Genomic DNA, 22,774 nt, shown 5'->3' with positions numbered 1-22,774 from the left:
GATTTCCCCCACGGGCTAAATTCACACCACGTGACGGGGCGTTCCCGGGGGCGTTCCCAGACCAACCGACTGTATCTATAAGTGCTCGTGCTAGTAGTTGATGGCGTTGCGTTTGACCCGGGGAGTGTCTGATGACTTTCTCCAGCAATGGACGTCAGTTGATTAAGCTTTCATCAACTTTAATCCCAATCTGGTATTTTCTTTTCCGGGACGGTACGTACCTCCAAAATGAAATGAATTTTCTGTCACTTACTCTTAATGTTGCTTTCTCCTAGTTTTATAATAATCGGTGATGTTGGTCTGACTTTAAATTATTAGCTTTTTCGGGAGTTAACACTTTTCAGATGCAGTATTAATGACTGTATTTTCGCTATAATTTTGGACAATTGTGGAGTTAAATATTTTGTCTCAAACGGCAGAACTCGAACAATGCACTGATCAAACTTATTTGATTGCTTGGTCTTTTTTTGTAAACAGTGGAATTGCTGTGCGTTAAAGAAGTCATGTATAAAGTCCCTTTTTTGCTAGTGTAATTAAAAAAAATATTTTAATAAAGATGTGTGTAAAATATTGTTTATATGTTATATTTATATGTAAATATTGTCATAATAACATAATGTGCAGGCTATGATGTTCACGTCAAAAGTAGCCTACTTCTTTAAATGTTGGAATTGTTGCTCTCTTACATCTTAAAAGTAAATTAAGCAACCAGTAGAGTTTAAAAGTAGAGACCAAAGTATGTGTGATATGCAAATTGTCCTTTATGCCTGATAACTTTAATCAAATTGTTTGTTTAACTCCCTGTTACAGTTCCTGGGCAAATTGGTCTTGTTAAGTATTATCTGATTTTGTGGTTTGCTCACATGGCTTTTTTGAATAAGCAACTTGCTCTTCCAGTCTAAGTTTTATAATTGGTGTTTGCTATTTTTAATTCGGGTCATTTGGTTGCATCCACAGTATCCAACAAACAGGCTTAAAGGTCCACCATCTGGTCCTAAATTGTGGCTTTACTTAGGTTAGAAATCTTGGAAGTTATTTTTCAGAAGTCCATTTCTTGCTTCTGTAAATATTCTGTTTTTCTATGTGCCTCTCATTGATTTGTATTTTTATATTCCTCTCTGATCCCTCCATCCAGTGAACTGGGTCCACAGCGTGTCCTCCAATGGATGGAGCTCCAGTTGTAACCACGGCACCTCTTCCTCCTGATCTTTCCAGGTGCTTTCAAAATGAGACCTCACCCTTCAGACGTCCCACCCTGCCCCTTTCTCAGGGCCCTCCACCTCCTCCTCCTCCCCCTCCACCTCCACCACCACTTCCACCCCCACCGCCCCCACCTCTTTCACATTTGGGGGACCCCTTCATCCGGACTGTCCAACAGCGCTCAAAAATGCGCAACTTCAACTGGGATGCCATCCCCAGGCACAGTGTGTTGGGCAAGCGCAACGTGTGGACAGCCCAACGCAACCTTGAGAACTTTGAACTGGACACTAAGCGCATGGAGGAGCTTTTCAGCCACAAGGAGCACCATGATTTGGTTCGCAAGGGTGGGACGGTCAGAAAAAGTGTGTGGGGCCTTTCGCAAATCGCTACAGAATCAGAGAAGGTAAGTGCCTTTACTTAAAAGTTGATTTAACCTGTTAACTGTCACCTCCTTTTTGAGCATAAATGCACTCTGAATCTGAACTTAAATGGTTGTTATTCAGGAATGATTTGAGCTAAGACAATCAGCAGATTAAAGGCAGGGTAGGTGGTTTGTTCCAGAAACATTTTTCGTTATGCTGGTTGACATTGGAGTCACTTCACATCCTGATACCAATCACTAAGATGTCAATGTATGTATAGGCTATATATTGTCTGTTGAAGGCGTATGACCATAAAATGTTCACCCGACCCAATCATTGCATATGGTCCAAATTCAAATAATGCTTTCAAAGCTCACTCGCTATTGCTAGTTTCTCCAGAAAATGGCTACCCTACCTTTTAAATACCAAAGTGAAAAGTTTACTTAAAAGAAGTTTCCTGTAAATCATGTACTGCACTAAAAATTTTTTTTTATTTTATACAAAAAATAAAAGCCATTATGTCTAACCAAGTTGTGTTCTAAATTCTGTCTCAAAACAGTGGCCAAATATGGAAACCTTGTATAGCGAGCCGCTACCGGGACAGTTGTTAAGCTGATCTTTGTTGTAAAGCTGAGGATTTGTCATTAATAATAACTAGTCGTTTACCTACATTACTTTCCAGTGAGGTCTTTTGGCTGGGACAGCACTGCAGGGTTGACCGACAGCTCAGATGTCATCTCTTGTGTATCAAGATTCAAAGTTTAGTAGCAAGTGGGTGAATTAAACATGACATGTAGCTACTCGTTAGTGGCCTCATTTTCAAAAGTCTCTCACCTTTCAAAAGTTCAGGCAAATGATCTGGAGAGGTGACTCCAGTACTTCTGCTCTGATAAAGCTTCAGTATGGGACCTACTGTGTTAGACTCATTTACTGTAGGTGGAAGCACAACAAGATTATTAGCTATGCTTGTTTGTTTTCCAGTGCATTCTAGTTTAACCAACTTGTCCTGAGGTCATTTCAGTAGCTCAAACAACATACTTAACTTTGAAGTATTAACTATGAGAGAACAGATCAAATAAAATTTACTGTAATGTAAAGCGAGCATGTATTGTTTGTTAGGAAGTTATGTTGAGAAATGCTGAACTTTTCACAACAATGTAAGCTCATGTCTGTTTGATTCCACTTCCATCTTTGCTTTTACAATGAATGGTGCATGTTCAGCATCATGCTTCCTAGATTTTATTTTTAGTTGCGGTCACTGAATATAATATGTTATATTCAGGGAACACTCTCACAGATTATGAGAAATTGACACCATATATCTGTATTTTTATTTTTTATTTTTTTTTAGGTATCAATTCTCAACTCTAAGAAAAGTATGAGTATTGGGATTTTGCTAAAACAGTTTAAAAGGTAAGGTATAAATTTAAATTATTGTCTGTTTTCCTTAATTCCTAATAACGTTGTTGCATTTCTTGAGCGAATTTTGTACATGTACAATGCATGGATAGCAAGGCAATCAAAACCTAGCGTCTCTAGAAGTACATTATACTGAATTGCATATGTAAGTAATATGTGTGATTAATTGCTGAGACCTCACGAAATAAATCTTAGGTAGCCATTTAAAAACATCTCGTCTGTGGTTCGGTGTGCTTCTCAGGCCACCGAAGGATATTGTAGATGCTGTCAGGCACGGTAAACTGTGCTTTGCTTCTGGGAAACTGAAGGAACTCCACAAGTGGTTGCCTGATGACATGGAGGTAAACTGGCTTTCTCTAGTCTATATGACTGCATAGTGCTATGCTATAGTTCTGTTTTTAAAGGGTTAGTTCAACCAAAAATAAAAGTTCTGGCATTTACTCAAGTTGTTCTAAACCTTCCTTCTTTTGAACACAAAATAAGTTATTTTGAAGAATGTTGTTAACCAACCAAACCAATGTTTTGGTCCCCATTGACTTGCATAGTATTCTTTTAGAAGGTTTAGAACAGCTTGCGGGTGAGTGCACTTTAGAGGTGGTGATGGTGCAGTGGATAAGACACATGCCTTTGGTGCGAGAGACCCGGGTTCGAATCTACTGTGAGACACCAATGTGTCCCTGAGCAAAACACTTAACCCCTAGTTGCTCCAGAGGCGTGCGACCTCTGACATGTATAACAATTGTAAGTCGCTTTGGATAAAAGCGTCAGCTAAATGAATAAATGTGCATAAGGACAGAACCTTGATTTTGGGGTAAACTGTCCCTTAAACACTGCTTATGTATTGACATGTTCCAGACAAAGAAGCTGATGTCATTCAAAGGAGATTTATCTCAGCTTAATGATTCTGACCGTTTCATGGCGATGCTGGTTCAAGTACCAGGGTGAGTTTTTCTCTCATGGTTCAAAGCATGTGAAAGGCCAATTCCTGTGCCCGGGAAATTCTTTGGGAAGATATATATATATATACACACGTCAACCGCTAATTTAAATGGGCTTTAGCTGAAAAGCTGCTAATAATTCTGTGACTTATTTATTTTCAGGTATAAAGTGAGGTTAAAGAGCCTGCTCCTCAGAGAGGAGTTTTTTCCCTTTATAGAAGAAATCAAGCACTCCATTGCTGTCATGACAACTGCTGCTAATGGTACTTCAAAAAGTCTATCAGTAAAAAATTTCACAAGAAATTATGTTATCAGCATATGAAGTTAGGTGAAAATTGGGTTGTCTTCATGTTTCATGATCATGTTCTCTAGCATGATTTGAAAATAGTCCAGAGAGCATATTGTGCTTCAGTTGAAGTACTGTACGAACATTTTACAGTCTGTACAATGTTCAGCATTCTAATATTCTGAAACAATTATTTTTCTCCTTTGTAGAACCGCATTTAGATGAAATCATCAAATTATTAATTATAAATCAGTTTGGCTAAATAAGTAAGTGTTGATTTCTTTCAACAACAACAAAAATAAAATCATACTGACCCCAAACTTTTGTCTACCTATTAGAGTTGCTGGCGTGTGATGACCTGCATTCAATCATCAGACTGGTGCTAAAGGCTGGCAACTACATGAATGCCGTGAGTGTCACATGATCTGTTCCGGGCTGCGTTTCTGAAAAGCATCGTGAGCTAAGATAATCGCAGAGACAATTGGGGGTAATGGGTCAACTTAGACTTACGATGCTTTTGGGAAACGTAGTTCTGTTTGTTCTAAATACACTATTCCTGAGTGTGAACCACAGCTAGAGCAGATACATGACTTTTACTCCATCTTGTTCAGGGGGGCTATGCAGGTAGTGCCATTGGCTTCAGGATGGCATCGTTGCTCAAACTGGTGGACACCAAAGCAAATAAACCTGGCATGAACCTTATGCACTATGTGTCCATGGTAAATTTAGTAATCGCTCTTTTCACGACCATTATTGGATGTTGATTCCTTTAATATGTTTAAAAAAAATGTATCATTTTCTGTTCATTTCAGCAAGCCCAACAGATTGATGAAGCTTTGCTGCATTTCCCTGAACAGCTTCAGCACATTGGAATTGCTGCAAGGTAGGTAGATTACAATGTTCTGTAATGTATATTAGATGCATTTAGGAGTCAAATGCCACTTTGTTCATAAATTCAATATAGGATCCAAAAGCAGGAGGTGGAGATGGACTTTCATAGGGAGTTGGAGAAAATGAGGGAAGCAAAGATGGACGCTAGTAAACAGACCGATGTACTAAATCAGATGGAAACATTTCTTCGTGTAAGATATTTTGCTTTTCCATGTGACCTTTAAGAAAGTTTCTTCTATTGAAATTGCAGTGTAATGTGAGGTGATTATAATTACCATACTAGGCAAACAGCATAGTGTATCGGTATTCTGGGAATAATATATGTCTGCTCTTGTACAGATGGCTGACATTCGGCTTGCGGACGTGGAGGCCTCCCTTCAGGAACTAGACAGTATCAGTACCTCAGTGGCAGAGTACTTCTGTGAAGATCCAGCCACTTTTAAACTAGAGGAATGTTGCTCTATCTTTCATTCCTTCTGTGAGAGGTTTGAGAGAGCTACACAGGTAAAAATTGAATGTCTTATAAGGGCAAAATATATAGAACTTTATTAGCAGGGTGGTTCCACATGTGTTGTTGCAATTTCTGCTGCATTTTGTTCACAAAATGTGTTCTGGCATCAGATATGAAAACTTTAGGGTTTTTTTTTTTTGCCTAGGATGAATTGAATTTGACTACAGCACGTTTAACTTTTTTTTTTTTTGCATAGTTTTGTTCATGTTTTATTTTATCTGTCATGCTCTCCACTGACACTGTTGACACTGTTGGTAAAGAAGATGCACTAACTTTGAAAAGAAATGATTAGGGGAACCCGGGGATAATGCTCAGCGTGATGGAAGTGACATCACAATTTACATGCATGCGTATTTTTGCACACAATACAAAAAAAAGTAAGTTTTATAGCCTACGTAGGACTGGGACAAGGGTACAACAATAAAAATCCATTTACAATAAGGCATTAAAAAGTAGCACAAATAAATAAAGTCATGGTAAAAAGTTTCCAAGATTGAAAGGAAAAAAAGAAACACCCACAGCCTCTTCTGTCCTGCAGGAAAACCGTGAGCGAGAGGCGGCTGAGGCTCGCAAGCAACAGCAGAGAGAAAGAGAAATGCTCACCAGAACGGCTAAGCGCCGATCCATCACCACATGTTCCAGTTTGGATGTGAAAGGGGATGTGAGGGATGAAGCCTCTGTTTTAGAATCAGTCCTGACCAGCTTTCTCAGCCAACGTCCTTCTCGCAGAAGGTCCGGTGGGGTCAAACCAGTCACAGGCAGCCATATCAAGAACAACCACCCTCAGGTCGAGGAACGTGAAGGCGGAGGGGATCTGGACAGCCCTGTGGAAACCAACGAGAAGAAATTTGAGATCTCGAGAGTTCAAGAACCAGAATACATCTGCCAGAAGGAGGAGATTCCACCCTGCACCATCAATGAAGTTCAGCGGGCACGTGCCGCATCCAAAAGAGGACAGTGCATTGTTGATGATCTGATTCCTGAAAGCAACGACCATAAGGAAGTTGGGTGTAGCAACACCTTGACCAAACAAGAGTTTGTGGCGACTGAAGTCGGAGTGATGGAAAAAGGAGAAGTAGAGGAGACTGGAGTGGATAAAGGAGAAGTGGAGGAGACTGAAGACTTGGTTAAAGGAGAAGTGAAGGAGACTGAAGACATTGATAAAGGAGGAGGAAGAGATGAGAAAATGGAGGAGGCAGACAAAATGCCTGAGTTCTCCGGCAAGATCTTCAACTTTCAGGATTGCGGCAGCCTGAACGGAACCATTACACCAGATCGTTCCCGACGGCACGGCGTGTGCACCTCTACCCCTCGGCAGAGGAATATAAAAGAAGTGGATCTGGCCTTGCAGAACGGACTGGGAGGTCTTGGCTCTCCATGGACCATCCTCAGCCCTCGTATATCTCCCCGTAACACGCCCCACCGCAGGCACTCGTTCTCTGTCTCCAGGGTGGACATCCTTGATGATGGGGTGTGGGCGTTGCCTGACACACCTGTACGCGACAAGCCCTCTTTCTCTCATAAATCCGGTGTGGGGACATCTTCATTACCAGACTGTCCTTCAAAGCGAACTCCAGCACAAGGGACGTTTATAAGGTCTGCATCACTTCCTGATGAAAAAGGGTCCGCATCTAACTTCAGACTGGGACAGATCTTTCAGAGACGCAATGGACAGGAGCTTCCTTCAGATAAGAGACCGGAAAGCTCAGGACTTGTATCTTTCTTTCGACGCTTCGGGGAAAGAAACAGGGCAGGAACTGTAGGTTAAGAAGCCATGGCTTGGCCTACAGAGGTTTTATACTTAAGGATTTTAGTGTGCCATAAAATATTTGATGAATGTAGGCAATCAGGGACTTGTCTTATAACATTTTGGATTTTTATAATGCAAAACTGCATGATAATGCGTGCTAATGTTGATTCCTTAATATTTATTATTTTTTAGCTGAAGTCTTCAGCATTGTTATTTCTAACAAGCTGTAGAGCTTTTAAGTGTTGTATTAGTTTACAACACTTAATTTCAGGGACTGGAATGAGTTTTATTTTTGTTCTTTGTCTTTTATAGTCCGTCTTATTTTTATGTAATAAAGTGTGGATTCCACCTTTAAAGCATTTTGTTGTGTGTGTGCCTTCCCCTTTGAACTAGTAATACAACAGTGACTCCAAAAAGTTTGGACACTGAAGCCACATTTAAAGTATCAAAGCATTCTTGAGGCAATGAGGCATATTGCAATAAAGTGTTTGAATTGGAATTTATTAAAGGATAGCCTTTTGAGATACATCATCTCATTTTTAAGAGGGTCCTTTAAAAGCAGTAGCAGTTTATTAAATTTACAATTTTCTTTTTTTGTTTAAATCATTTTAAGGCATCTTTGCCGAGGCCCTCTGTTTTAGAGCCACTGCTCTAAAACAGAGGGCCTCGGCAAACAAGATGACTTAAAATGATTTAAACCAAAAAAAAAAAAAGAAAATTGTAAATTGAATTTGTATGAAAGTGAGACCAAGTGTGAGGGATAGACTTACCATGTTTTCAAGAGCATCCACTGCAAATTTTCCGCAGCTCGAGTTTCTGGGCCTTCTAGTCAAAAAGTTTAAAAAACACCGTTAGCACAAATGCTGTTTTCAAGCAAAATTTCACAAAGAGAGGTTTGTTTAAATGCTAAAAGAATAGCTCTACTGTTCAAAATGACCACAAAACGTATCTGGACTATTCTACAACTAGATTAGGAATGACAGAGAAAGCCATAAGAAGTTTCTTTCTACTATAGCAAGGACTAAATGGCAGCCCTGGATAGAATGGTGTTACTGTTAATGTCACTATTTGGTCATGTATTTCTATTTTCTATTCTACATTATTTCATCTGAATTTAATAGATTCTCTCTCTTTCTCTGCTCTTGTTCATCAAGATATAGATGGAAATCAGGAGAATTTGCCATGTTGTTTAGGTAATGGTGTATGTTTACAGTGTGATCTCACTTGGCTGGTGTCTCAGTGAAATAATACCCCCTGAAAAAAAAAAACAAAAAACTGCCGAGCACAGAGTCTTCTTTCATAGTCCTCAGCTCTCTCACAACAAAGATTTTGTCCATGAAACAATCTAGAACTTCTACAAAATTGTCTTGATGTAGGATACATTTTTTAGGCTAAACGGGCTATGCAAAGTAATCCTTTTTTGTTTAGTTCAACTATATATCCAACCATTTAGACCACACCTAAATAATGGGATGCTTTCTATTGTTTTTGTCTCATAAAATAATACTAAAAAAATAATAACTACCTTGCATGTGGAAAATGCGTGATTAGTAGTGGGTGTGTGTGTGTGTGTGTGTGAGAGAGAGAGAGAGAGAGAGAGAGAGAGAGAGAGAGAGAGAGAGAGAGAGAGACAGAGAGAGAGAGGACAGGATAAGGAAAAAAACGAGGAAGAAACTCGAGCTTTGAAGGAAAGGATCACTTTGTTTGGGGACTAAGAATTCTCTCTTTGACAAAACACACTTCTGCAGACAAAATAGCCTACTGCCAACCTGTGATATGTGTTTCACCAAAGTAAGTATTTATTTAACAAACATTTTTATATTAGAAATGTAAAGAAGTAGCCCTATGCCATGCATGCACGACTACTACACTGGAAAACATATCAGCCACATTGAAATTGTACATGTATGTATTATTGTTGATGATTACTATATTGTTATATTCAAGCATATTAAGATTCTACTCAATTTGTGAGTCAGGTTTTTTCCTGTGGCTGGGAAGCAAATGTCCCTGAGATGATACTATGATACTAAAACATGTCATGATGAGGACCAGCCAACGGTGTGGGTTGTGTTATTTAAAATAGCTTAAAATGTATTGATATTGTGACGGAATGTAAACATCATTTTGACATTGAATCATCCAAATGTCTTGTTCATAGAAGGCTAAGCAAGTAAAGCTGTCGAGCGAGTTATGCAATAGTGAACCGCCTCTGGGTTAAAACAATTAAATAGTACTTCATAGTGTTTACGTTTGTAATTAAATGTTGTCTTAGTGGGCTCAGTTGAATTAGGCTTTTCCCACACCTAGTTATTCATTGTGCTATCAGAAGTGGCCAGGAGATGTCGCTGTGTTTTAATAAAATGATTTGACTGCGTTTGTTCTGTGCGTGGGAAATAGGGACGTCATCACGTCCATATCACGGTAACATAAATTTTTTTTTTTTTGCGATAACTTTTCTTTTTAACTAACACAAAATATAAAATTAAAAAGCTTGATCTCTGAGGTTGGCAAAAAAAAAAAAAAAAAAAAAAAACATTTTTGAATCTCATTTCCCTGACTTGCTTCTTTCAGGCGTTATTTTGTGTCAATGAAAAACTGCTAGACTTGTACTCACTTTCAAAACCTAGTGATTTATTAACTCATTATTTTTGTCATATTGACCTTCTTTACAGATCACACATAGAAAGATGTCTCACACCAATTCAGCTTGATCACTGAAAGCAACAGCATGTTGAGGTAAGTTTTCTTAAATCCGTTGGGAAATTGCGTTGGGAAGTGCATAAAATGTTGCATTTTGGTATTAAAATCTGTAATTGTGATTGTCACAACTTGCTTTTCTCAATAACTCTTCTGTTGTGGCTCAGCATAAATAGTCAAATAGGCATGATGCATGGGAGGAAGGTGAGCAAGGTTACAACTGATAGCAGGACAATGCTGGGCATTCACAGTCATTTCCGGACCTATGTTTGCCAGAAAAGTGTGATAATGGATATGAGCCTGTGAAGCCATTCACTCATGTATTACGTCAGTCATGAGTAACCCTGGATATCACGTGTAGGCTATTTGACCTCACACATTATTAAAAACAGAGACTTACAAACAATGGTGACCAAATTATTCACATTCAATACCATTCAATGTTAAAGGTGCAGTCGAAATAGGTACTGCAGTCCAATTCAAAATGTCAGAGATCGTTGTTTCTCCCGCCACCTGCTCCTCAGGCTGGACGGCGCTCACAAACGTTGCCAGTTTGAGGACACGCAACCAGTGTTGGGTAAATTACTCCAAAAAAGTAATTAATTACTAGTTACTAATTACCTCTTCAACAGTGTAATTAGATTACTGTTCCAATTACTCTCTCTAAAAAGTATTTAATTACTTTTAATTACTAATTACTTTCAAAATCCCATATCAATCTCAACCAGCTGAATAATACAAGGACATGAATCTGTTTTAATTCTTTCAAATAAATACTATAAAATTGCATGAATTATCATTAAACTGACCAAGGTAGATAAGGTTACATTATAAAAACATAGTTTTTAGCATCAGACAATACATTTTGATGTTAAACCCACTATTGTTTTATGTCTGATCTCATGACATTACAAATTTCTACGAGTGCGTTCGTACGGTTTATACACCTCATAAAATGCATACGAATCGCTGTGAGATCGGATTGATCTATTTTTACCTCAATTACATCAGAAGTAACTGTAAAATTGCAGATTAATGAAGAGTAATCCCTTACTTTACATTTTCAAGGGAAAAGTAATGAAATTACAGTAACTAATTACTTAGTAATTAGTTACACCCAACACTGCACGCAACAATAACGAGCGTAATGGAGTATCACGAACCAAAACAATAACAAACATTCCAGCCTGGAAACGCACATTTCAAAGTAAAATAACAGGCTGTAGAAGTGTTTTTCAGAAAAACTTAGCATGTTTCCTCAATATATGCAAACATAGTATGGTATTTTTTATGCTTTAGTAGAGTGAAAAAGTTACATACAGCACCTTTAAGCATCAGAATGAAGTAGATATATTGCGAAACATATGCTTTGCAATTACTTGCTTCATTACACCTGATGTATCCTCTACATGCACATGCAGTTAGTAAAGTATGGCAGGACTATTATAGGTTAACTTTGTTCCTTAGTTGATTAAGACTGAGCTTTAAAATGGGTTTAATCCCTGTGGTTCATTCTCAGTAGCCTACAGTGCATTCATTAGTGCATACAGTGGCAGCTGAGAGAGCTAGAGAATATTAAAGTTCTCTCTTAAAGGGAATTGTTAAGTAATTAAACTCTGGTATTCCCTGCTTGAGGCTAAGAAATTAAATATAATTAGATCCTGATAAATGCTGATGCATATAATTTGCTGTGTTTTAATGTTGTCTTGCAAATCACAGACATCAAACATGAAAGCATTTGGTTATCTGAGCTTTAGATCAAAATTTTTTGGTTCTCAAAATTTTCGACTCCAATTTGTCCAAGACAATATGCAAAGGCTCTATATCAAAGCTGTACCTCTGAATAAACTCAAAATATAATGTTAGGTTGATGTTCTACATCTTCATTTTTAGTATTTTATTTTAGAATTTTAATTAGGATTATGTTAATAGAAATCACTTGAAATAATATTTTGACTTATTGACTGATTTTATTGTTTTACATACTGTACCTCATTTTAGATGAACTTGCAATCTTAAACTATGAAAATCCATCATAAAAATATTATTCCATTTTAAACTATGATAAACAAAGATTGAAATAATTATAAAATATTTATGAATAATTATGAATATGCATTTTTACACAAATTACAACCCTTGAGTACTAGTCCCTTGGATTTGCTGCCTAATAAAGTTTTTTTTTTTTTACATTTGTAGTATACTCTAAAATAATGAAAATGAAGAAAAATCAAGCTAATCATCACCTATTCAATATTTTAATGTTTCTGAGTGTGCAAGAATGCAAAAACTGAAAATATGATTTATTTTTGTGTATTTAGCAGCAAAGTGCTAGCTATGAAATTAGCTTGACTAAGAATAGTTTTTGTAATTAAATATACATACACAGGCCTATATATATATATGTATGTTTGTATGTATGTATGTATACATACATACACACATACATACATACAATTTTGCATACAGATAAAGTGTCATTACCACCATAGAATGCTAATGCAATTTTCAGAAAACAAGGTAATGTCAGGGCCAAAAGCACCTATGATGCAACGCCCCACTCAAAAGTTAGAAAAAATCTGTGCTTATCTGCATATCTTTATGCAAGAGTAGAATGCAGTGTTGTCCAGAGGTTTTTTGTGTGTGTGTGTGTGTGTGTGTACACTCTTTGGAGAGTCTATTTACAAAACCACGACACGGGAATCTGCAGCATCACATGTTAGGCCATCACCACCCTCAAGCTTCCTGAAGAGGTCTGCCTTCATACCACTAACAAAGCACACAAATGCACACTCTCACACACTGTGCTGAGTGCTGGCTTTGTGTTGCAGTCACATGCAATTCACACTCTGCGTCCTGCAGGTCTGTGCTTTTCCTCTATGAGTTTAGGAAGAGAGGGAGAGATGAGGAGGAGGAGGGTGAACGAGGCGGTCTGCCATCTGGGTTCTGCTGCACTGGATGCAGTCTCCATGGTAACATCGCTCTCTCATGCAATCAAATCAAGGAATGAGATCAGGCCCCGCCCACCCCCCCCCCAGCGCACACATGGTTGATGCTTTTATCAGCTAAGCCACGCCCCCTGCCATTTGTCTCCACCCCTTCTAACCCTTAGTGATGATTTGAACTCAATTTGTCACTCTGGATGTTGGTGATATTAGTGGGAATGGTTGTAACTTGGTAATCCAAGATGTCACCATGTGTCCTTGTCCTTCAGTTGACAGAAATTATATTTGTAGCTTGTCTTAGAAGACTGATGTGACTTAAGTGACCCCTCTTGCCCAAGCTGGAATTTCTAAGACTATAATTGTGCTTTCTAAGACTAAAATCTTTCTTATTTATTTATGTATAGAATATCTACAGTGGTGGCATCTCTCTCTCTTTCTCTTTGCCTCTGTAGATATTTATCTTCATTAGCTCACATGCAGTTAATATCATTAGCCTGATAGTTACTCATTATCTTGTCCCCTCGATTTTTCTCCTATCATGTTGTTCCTGTGTATCTCTTAGTTTCCCCTATTTTGTCCTGATGGTGAATACAAAAATACAAATACACCTTCCCCCTTATAGCACTCTGGGAAACTGAATATAAGGCACTTGATCCTGCAGAAAAGATGTCATCATGCAATTTCATCACACAGGAGATTCATTCATTTTCTTGAATATTCACCTTTGAACTCTTGAGGACTTTCTCTTATAGTTCATGTGTTTGTCTGTTGTATTGAAATGGGTTGAGTATTTTTACTTAATTTTGCAGTATAAATATCTAAACATCATAAAAATGTTAAAATTGAAAAAATGTTTGTTTTTTAGATTTCAAATGTAAAATGTATATATATAGTAGGTAGTTTGTATGCGTAAATCTAATGCTTCATTTGACATTTTAACTATTTACTATTTTATGGATAAATTAAAATGTACTTCAATGAAAACAATGTAAACTATGCCAAATCAACATATCAGAACAATTAGTGATTGTGTATCATTCTAATCACTAATTAAATTATACAGTGATAAAAAGTTCTAACAAACCCCAAATGTTTAAACTGTTTACTTACAGATTTTTGCTGCTCAACTAAATGAATTTATTTAAAGCAAACTTTAGTTGCTGTCTGTAACCAATTTGACGTCTGTTTCCAATTGAAAATAAATGTTGTATTAGAAATTTGATCGTAAAAAAAAAAATGTGTTTCGAGATGGACCAAATGTGAGTTTGCTAAAACATAATTAGCTATTTGTCTATTGGTGATCATTACCCAATAGCATGTGTGGCCCAAGTGACATCAGCAGAATATCAAAGTCGTTTCACTGGGAAAAGATTACTTCTTGGGAATACAATGCACCAATGAATTAATCACAAAATACATTTTGATTTCATGTTGAGGATGTTAAGATATTTGTAATCAAAAACGAGAAAAAAATATGCCATGTTTATGGTATTGTGGCAAATCTTAGAGAGAGCAAGAGATTACTCTGTATCTAAAGGATGTGTTCTCCATCTGCCATTTTCCTGTTGCCTTGCACCTTCACTTAGATCATTGGCTGACCACATCCCCACCTCCCTTGTTTTCAGCCAATCCCCTTCCACTATCTGCTTGTCCCCTCCCTTCTCATCAGTATCTCTTCTCTTTTCTTTCTCACACACATACACCCTTGCTTGCTCTTCTTCTCTCCTGTCTGCTATAGTCTTTCTAGATTTGCGCCTTTAATCTCGCTGTTTCTTCTCCCTTTGGGATGAGGGGCTGCAAGGCTGGACGGGTCTGTGCTCGGATGCTTCGCTGAGACCTGTCCGTATCTTTCTCTTTCCCTTTTCCATCCCTCTATCTCTGTCAGCTGCGAGAACTCACGTGAGTACGGCGTCGGGGAGCTACCCCTTTTCCTCCTTTTCTCTTCTTGTTTCTTGGCACCATCACTTTCTTTCAACCCTCCTCCATACGTTTTGTATGCGTTTTCTCAAGCTGTGGTTGACTGTGGTGAATAATTTACTGCAGAGTCTGGCTTCTCCCTTTCAGTCAGCTCGGCATCTCGGACACACTCATGCACAAACACACACACATGAGTGAGAGGACATTATCACAGCCAGCCAGCCTTTCAGCTCTTATATAAAACAAGAGCGCGTGTGTGAAATGAGTTGTGTCTCAATGGATGTGCGCGTAAGATGAGTGTTTGTGTAAACACAATGTTAGGTGTCACCTTTGACGTGTTTGTCGGCTCTTTCCTCAATATCACCTGCTTTGCTGCCATACTTACTGATCTGAGCCTCAAAGATGGAAATATTCAGTTTTGTTAGTGGGAATTTTAAATGGATGGCTTCAAATTGAATTGTAAATTCGAGTGTGTTTAAGTGATGCCACTGTGGCTTCCTGTCTCTTAGCAATGATAGGAAGTGTCTGTAGACAGAGGAGGTGTGATACATCTTAATGAACGCTTAATTAAGGCTATTTCAAGAATAAAACCATAGCATTTATTGGCTTAAATGGCACACCCTATTACAGCGACATGATATTATTGAGGTACAGTCATTGTAATCATCCAAGCAGACAGCTATAATTAATGTAATAATGACAACACAATTTGGCAGGACTGTTAACACTCATTATCATTTTGCTTTAGTTGACATTACTAAGATATAGCCGTTGGCTTGCAGTCTGGTTTAATTTGCCTTGATGGTTCCCAAAATGGAAATTATATTGGTCATATGGTTGATCTTTTTAATTTAAGTTCAAAACAATTAGCAGAGTTCTATCAGTTTGTCTATCACTTTGCAGGGTTGTATTTATATTGTTATTAGGGCTGTGCAAAGATTAATTGCGATTAATGGCATCCAAAATAAAAGTTTGTGTTTACATGATATACTGTATGTGTGTGCTGTGTATAATTATTTTGTCTTTATAAATATATACGCATGCATGCATGTAAATATATGAAGAGTTCAGATGCAAAAGCCTCTAAATGCCATTTGAAATTTTCTTCTTTAATGATGATTTTTATCAAACTTGTATATTTAAGTTCAGTAATTTCACTTAAATAACAATTAATAGGTAATTATCATTGCCATTTAAGTGAAATTACTGAACTTAAATATACAAGTTTGATAAAAATCATCATTAAAGAAGAAAATTTCAAATGGCATTTAGAGGCTTTTGCATCTGAACTCTTCATATTTAATAATTGTTTGGACTTAAATATTGTATATATAAAGACAAAACCTATATTATATATAAATATAAATATTTTCTTAAATATATACATGCATGTGTGTATTTATATATACAAAATAATTATACACAGCACACACAAATATATATTATTTAAACACAAACTTTTATTTTGGATGCGATTAATCGCAATTAATCTTTGCACAGCCTTAATTGTTATGTTCTATTATAGTATATTTGAGTATTTATTAATATTTTAAATTAGCTTTTTGTATCAGTTTTTATTTTAGTTGTACTTAAGTTTTAGTCATTATGAAGTGCTTTTAAATCTTTTTAAATATTTCTAATTAGAATTATTTTATAATTTCAATTTTAAATTTAGTCATTTATTTCAGTTAGTTGCCAAGGCACCATTAGTAATTTTAATTTATTTATTTCTTTAAGTTTAAATTTTTCATCTAGTTTCATCTAGTAAATTAATCAATTTAATTTTAATTTTAACTGAAATATTTTTAAGCTATAATTAACAATACTGCTCTTAACTATACTTAGACAAATAAAAGTAGACGCAAGACAAGTGATGACATGAGTAGCTATAAAAATATTGTATAATTTATTTTTTTTTATTATTAATTTGAGATGATAAATGAGACTTTAGCAAACCCTTCATTTGCTCTCCATTTAAGAAAGGAAAAACAACTGATGTAAAGAGATCTCATATGGGATTTTGTGTTCACAAAGGACATTTCTGAGCATTCAATGTATGACACAATATCATATTTATCTCTCAAGTTTAGCAATTTTGCTATTGCAGTAATTTATGTACTTATCCAGGTTTTCATGTACTTTCAAAGGAATAAGATTTTCCATACGTATTAATCCTCTCTGTACTATCAACTCTGTGGGCCAATAAAGGCTGTAAGAAGCACATGAACCAGTCAATGGAACGACTTAAATTCCATTGTGTGTGTGTGTGTGTGTGTGTGTGTGTGTTGTAGAGGGAAGCCAGTTACAAAGAAGATGTCAGAGGAATATCCAGCTGGCATTGACGTAATGGCTCCATAAAAAATTAAGTAAGAGTAGAGTATTCAAAGTCTCCATTAGAGTTAAAAGTAAAGTATGGCTTTGAAATCCTGTCTTTTTTTGACACAATTGGCAGTTTAGACCTGTACAGATATGGTTGGACAGCCAACAAACAAATGATCAAGCAAGCATTTCCTCCAAGGCTTTTATTTTTCAATTGATAAAACCAAATAAAATGCTTTTTCAGAATGATTTTACTTCAGGTTTGACTGTATAGTTCCCCTTTATTGGTACTGGCAGGTCAAACAGGCATTGTCATATTCACAAATGGCATTTGACGTTATTTGGTTGGAGATTATGATGGATGTAAGGGCAGTGAGATGGAGCTCTGCTGACAGATCTCTCTGTTTTAGTGTGACATGAATTGCCATTGTTGTGTGTGTGTTCTTGTGCTCTTTCCACTGTATGATCGCATTAGGCCAGTGACAAACAGCCTTTATTGTGCTATGGCTGCCTGAGTGACCATTATACCTAACCTTCCCCTTTAGGGTATTCTTCTTATGTCTTGTTTGTGTGTGTGTGTGTGTAAGGGAGAAAGCTTTTGACTTGCGCTGTATGTTTCGTCTGTTGGGTGTTTGGGATGTCGACATGTCGTTAATACGGTCAATAGAACCAGTTTAGCTCATTCAACAGTTCATAAACACACCTAAACTTACAGCTATTTTGATGTGACATTCATAACCAGTTCACTAACCAGTTTCCATTTAAAAGCTTTCGCTGATTCATGCATCTTATTGTACCTAAAATATGTGCACACGATTAGTCCATGCATGTTTTTAAAACTTCTCCAATCCTTTAGTACACTTAAATCCCGCTCCTTTCTTACAAATGACTACAATAAATTAAAATGGATAGAATCAAGTTCCTGCCCAACTTTTTCCTTTTTTTTTTTTTTTTTTGATAATCTGTTTCAAATGGATGTGTGGCACCAATTAGAATTGCAGAAATAAAGGCCCCGTTTACATGATGGGAAAACGCAAATATTTCTCTGCGTTTTGCCCTCTCGTTTACACGAAAACGCCGTTTTTATCACTGAAAACGATTATTTCTAAAAACTCCGGCCAAAGTGGAGATTTCTGAAAACGCCGGTTATGTGTTGTCGTGTGACTGTGAACTGGGAGAAACGTTGTTTTACGTTCTCTCTTGTCGTTTCTGAGGATTCTGACTCTTGCTTGAATGGCTTTATCCTTAACCCCTACACTGCCGCCAATAGGTTTGGCATAGTTATGATGGCGCTCGACGGCGTATTTATGCAGGTGTGTAAACGATGTTATTTTTGAAAACGGAGAGGGGGAAATATTCGTTTTGCTAAATGTGTAAACGTTGCCAAAGATTCTTTCCCAACAGTTAGTCCCGCCCTAAACTCATGCCATTGGTTGAGCATGAAGTTGATACACCGGGCATGTTGAAAACACCACAACCACACATCTCAGGAAGTCTTGACTTTTTAAATTGTTTGTGCACATTAGGCTAGGAGAGGTGAAAAAATGAACAAAATAAAGATTACACACTTAAAATCCAATGAAAAATCACAGCATAATAATATAATATCTTGTAGTGCCTTTTGGCAGTATTTTGTAATTCCATGTTTTCTCTGGTTATTTGTGAAGCATGCGTCATGGCCTACGCCTACCAGAACCGTAACCCGTCTGAACTCTCAGGAGTCTGGTCCTCTACTACGCACTACTCAAAAAAAAAAACTTGTTTAGTCCTGAACCACAGAACGAGGACACTTCTGCATAATTCATACTTCTAAATTGACAAATATACTGTATAAGTGAGTTTTTCCACTGAAGCACCAGAGGCCTATCCACAGGGTGACTCACACCCATCTGCGAAAAGCACATGTGCATTAGCTTTATTAAAACACACCACTTTACATATGACAAGTACTTTTTTTAAATTCAGAAGTAATTGACCTGTTTGTTGGTATTGTTTATATGCTTAAGGCATTAAGTGTTCTTTTATGCATCTCCTCTGAAAACACACACACACATAAACAGTAGTTATTTGAAGGATCAGATTATTTCTGGCCCGTCTTATGTAGCCAGCTATGCAGGCATTCCCTCCAGTAATATTTCCACAGTCCAGAGAGAGAGAGAGAGAGAAGACATGGACATGTGGATCAGCTATTCATGGTCCACTGTTAAGAGCCCATCTCGCGTGCACCTCTCTCCAATTTATAGAAGTTAACACTCCTCCAACCCGTCTTAAGTTTGCATTGGTTGACAGATATTTAATGACTGAATAGGAAAATCAATGTCACGCCACTGAATTTAGCATTAACACACTTTTTTTCATTTTATTATCTATAAAACATCAGGCCAATGGCCTTTTTAATATCTTGATTGTTTTTCTACATTAAAGATTTAAGAATATACCCCAAAAGTCTAAAGTTTGTACTTTATTTTGTCTTCCAATTCAATAGAATCCTTTTGATATAATTTACATTACATTATTTTTCAGAGACACAATATTTCTTTGGATTTTCTTCTGTTTTTAGTTATAATTTTTCCACGTTAATAAAAAAATAGACTAAACTAAAAAAGCTTTGAATAATGCACATACACATTTGGTCTAATGGTCAAATTTGGTCTACACATTATACATTTTATTCAGTTTTTTTTCCTCCCTGATTTGCTTCTATTTTTATTTCTCTAAGGTTATTTTAAGAGAAACATCTGAAACAAATGTTATACTTAAAGTGCCTCTGTAGTCAATAATTGTATCCCTTAAATATCTTTGATCACCAACAAATAGGTCTTCACGCCTTAAAATAGCTTGAATGTAACTCTGCACCCTTACTTCATTTAGTATAAATGGAACCATGAATATGCTAATTAGCCCCGCCTCCACTCACTCACACTAGCTCAGAGATCCACTCGGTCAATAGTAAACATTGCACAATTGTATTGCTCTTTACAACTTCGGATACATAATGGTAATTAATATGATTAGCCTTTTGCTTGACTACTATCAAACAACTAATAATGTGTTGCTAATGTTACACAAACAATGTTCCTGTCCATGTCAGAGTCAGCAGCTGCTTTCTAAAATCAGCATCCTTAGAAACGCTTTGAACAAGTCAGTAACATTGTAATATACTACTACTACATCATTTACATAATTTACCCCCTATATTGGCTCCTCTTATTTAACCATATCTTAAAGCCCGCCCCCCTCCTGATATGATTGGTTACAAGGTAGTTTTGTGACTTAAGAAACTCCGGTGTTTCTTAACCCCACAGGTGGGACGCTTGCCATTATATTTTTAAAACAATAATATCTTAGAAAATACCTTAAGTAATATTGACAAACTATATATCAAAGAAAGCTTACAATCTCTAGTTTCCATATTTGGTGACTGATTTTCAAAATAAATTACACAGGCCGTAATTTATCAATTTGCAACAATACTCATAAAGTTTGTTCAGACCTTTATTTTGAAATAGCAATGAACATAAAAAATCATGAAAAAAAGGTAGAAACCTCAGTTTGTTTTCAATGCAAGAGTTCAAAAGATTGCATCCATCCAATTATTTTAGAAAAAAGGTCTAAAAATGTTTTAAATATTAAGAAAAAAAATAATGAATTCACTATTTGTGATGTGGCAGGAAGCTATAAGAATATGGCTATAACGCACATGCTTGTTCTTTGTATGTGTTTCTTAGAGGTTGAATTCATATCAAAATCTGCTAAAAACTTCCCATACTACTTCTGAATATGATCGATACTTCATATTTGTATGAAAATTGTGTAAAGATCAGATCACTAAAAACGCACATGGAAATGGAGGCGTCCTTTTATGGGCAGTGATGGAATCTGTTTGTGCCCTAGTGAATAAGTTTGGTACTGCACCCAAACAAAATCTCAGAAAGCTCATTTTTTGAGATATCAACTTAATTATAAACACAACTTGTTCAGATTTTTGATTTTTGTGCAGTTTTAGAGTAGCCCAGATTTTGAAAATATATATTTTATATAATTATTATTATTTTTTTACATTGTACAACTTTTTTTCTGTTTCACTTCCTTAATTTATTTCACTTCGAAAAAAATCTGCCAAATTTCTTCTTTAAAACAAGACCAATTTTACATCTATATTCCAAAGCATTTTTGAATTACAACCATTTAAGTTCGCAAATGTGCATTACATTGTGCACCCCATAACAGGGGTAAGACAAGTTTGAGCTTTAATAATATCTATATTTTATAGCCTGCCCTGAGATATAAAAGAGGAACCTCTGATAAAAAAAAAAAAGCTAGCTCATTGATTATAAGAGTTAACATAGTTAAACTCAAAACTACTCTGTCATGAAGATCACAAAAGATTTTTCATCGCACACAGTTTATCTGTCTTTGACTCCTCTTTTACACAAGTTACAGCATGTATTCTCCCATATACTGTACCAAAAAAAAATAAAACAAGTCCCATAGTGTAGCTCTATACTCCCAAATCTGATTAATGACCAGTACAAGACCGTGACATAGGTAGAGCCAGATCTTTTCTTTCTCTCTGTTGAATCCCGCTCTCTCTCTCTCTTTTGCCTGCGGTATCCTCACTGCATTCTGTTGAGTCATGTTTCCTGCGGCTCTTCCTCTCTGCTATTGCAGCGAGATGCTGAATTACATAACTGGACACAGTAAGAGGACGGTGCCTGAAGGCTCCATCTGAGCCGAGTGGACTAGACGTGGCATCTTATTACACTTTATGTAAAGATGAATGTGACCAGGAATAGATTATAGTTACCAGGAAACTTTAATTACGCTTCACTTTGCTGTATGAGAGAGCGTGCCATATGTTTGGTTATTGCACAGATGAACCTAATTATGAAGATAATACTTAATTAAAATACTGAAACTTTTTCTGTTTGAGCTATTTGCACTGAAGAATGGAACTAATCCTGGTTTGCCATGGAGTTTCCCACAACGCTGTCCCAGTTCTTCTTGATGTTAGTGTAAAAGCTACTGACAAGCTTAAAAGAGATATGGCCTGACAGATGATATTAGCCTGCTTTGAAGAACAGGAAATTGCAATGGATATATGTTCAAGATTTCAGTTGGCTTCCTCTCAAGTTCCCTCCTTTTCATGCCCGGTAAAAATTGTGGAGGCCTCTACCTGGGAGCAAGCGGACAATATACTTATAATGTCGGCCCAGATCATTAACCACAAAGCTACTCTGTCACAAAGATCATGAATATAGGGATTTCTTTCATTTTCTTTTACACAAGTTTCAGCATGTATTCTCCCACAAAAAAAGTCCAGCTCCATTTGTTCCTGTTGTGTGTTGGTGCAAGTTTGGAGCAGTGGTGTCAGTTAGAGGTGCGGGTGTTATCTGACAACCAGCCGCTGTGGGAGAAATCGGGCAGTCAATCCCTCCAGATTAATGACATCTAATCTCCACCCGCTCCGCTGACAGATTAAACATTTCATCAACTCAGAACATTTTAGACAAATGAACAATTAAATATGCAAACC

General features: G+C 36.8%; 2 protein-coding genes across 5 annotated transcripts in view; both read left to right on the top strand.

Moving 5' to 3' along the window:
• The first annotated feature begins 89 nt into the window (after window positions 1–89).
• fhdc3 (FH2 domain containing 3) lies at window positions 90–7,716 on the top strand. Of its 3 annotated transcripts, XM_089126054.1 has the most exons (13): window positions 102–213; window positions 958–1,015; window positions 1,136–1,603; window positions 2,914–2,975; window positions 3,223–3,322; window positions 3,837–3,922; window positions 4,082–4,182; window positions 4,544–4,614; window positions 4,817–4,924; window positions 5,018–5,088; window positions 5,170–5,287; window positions 5,436–5,600; window positions 6,146–7,716. In XM_089126054.1, exons 3-13 carry the CDS (start codon window positions 1,163–1,165, stop codon window positions 7,373–7,375), a joined length of 2,553 nt encoding a protein of 850 aa, XP_088982180.1. In that variant the 5' UTR covers window positions 102–213; window positions 958–1,015; window positions 1,136–1,162; the 3' UTR covers window positions 7,376–7,716. The 3 variants fall into 3 exon arrangements, with proteins under 3 accessions (XP_039523445.2, XP_088982180.1, XP_088982181.1); XM_039667511.2 differs by lacking the exon at window positions 958–1,015 and having other exon boundaries at window positions 90–213; XM_089126055.1 differs by lacking the exon at window positions 958–1,015 and having other exon boundaries at window positions 102–211; window positions 1,141–1,603.
• A 1,334-nt stretch (window positions 7,717–9,050) lies between these two features.
• The window catches only part of trim3b (tripartite motif containing 3b), a 31,501-nt gene continuing 17,777 nt past the window's right edge, over window positions 9,051–22,774 (top strand). Inside the window, exons 1-2 of one of the 2 annotated variants that reach the window (XM_089126185.1) lie at window positions 9,051–9,148; window positions 10,033–10,096. The gene's annotated coding sequence lies outside the window, so the exon portion shown is untranslated. Of the gene's footprint in view, window positions 9,149–10,032; window positions 10,097–14,687; window positions 14,902–22,774 lie in introns of those variants that run through there. The other variant, XM_039667507.2, reaches the window with a different exon arrangement.

Source organism: Pimephales promelas, chromosome 23 (genome assembly GCF_988280905.1).
Source record: "Pimephales promelas chromosome 23, fPimPro1.hap1.1, whole genome shotgun sequence".
NCBI classification, from domain to species: Eukaryota; Metazoa; Chordata; class Actinopteri; order Cypriniformes; family Leuciscidae; genus Pimephales; species Pimephales promelas.
The sequence above is the reverse complement of the archived record's forward strand: the minus strand, read 5'-3'. Positions and strand labels throughout refer to the sequence as shown.

What these genes read in the sequence shown, in the direction of transcription:
- fhdc3 (XM_089126055.1), top strand. Translation starts at nt 132, where the DNA reads ATGACTTTCTCCAGCAATGGACGTCAGTTGATTAAGCTTTCATCAACT. An exon ending in TGGTATTTTCTTTTCCGGGA is followed by an intron (nt 212 to 1,140) that starts CGGTACGTACCT and finishes CATCCAGTGAAC; the next exon opens with TGGGTCCACAGCGTGTCCTC. An exon ending in GGTTTGAGAGAGCTACACAG is followed by an intron (nt 5,601 to 6,145) that starts GTAAAAATTGAA and finishes TCTGTCCTGCAG; the next exon opens with GAAAACCGTGAGCGAGAGGC.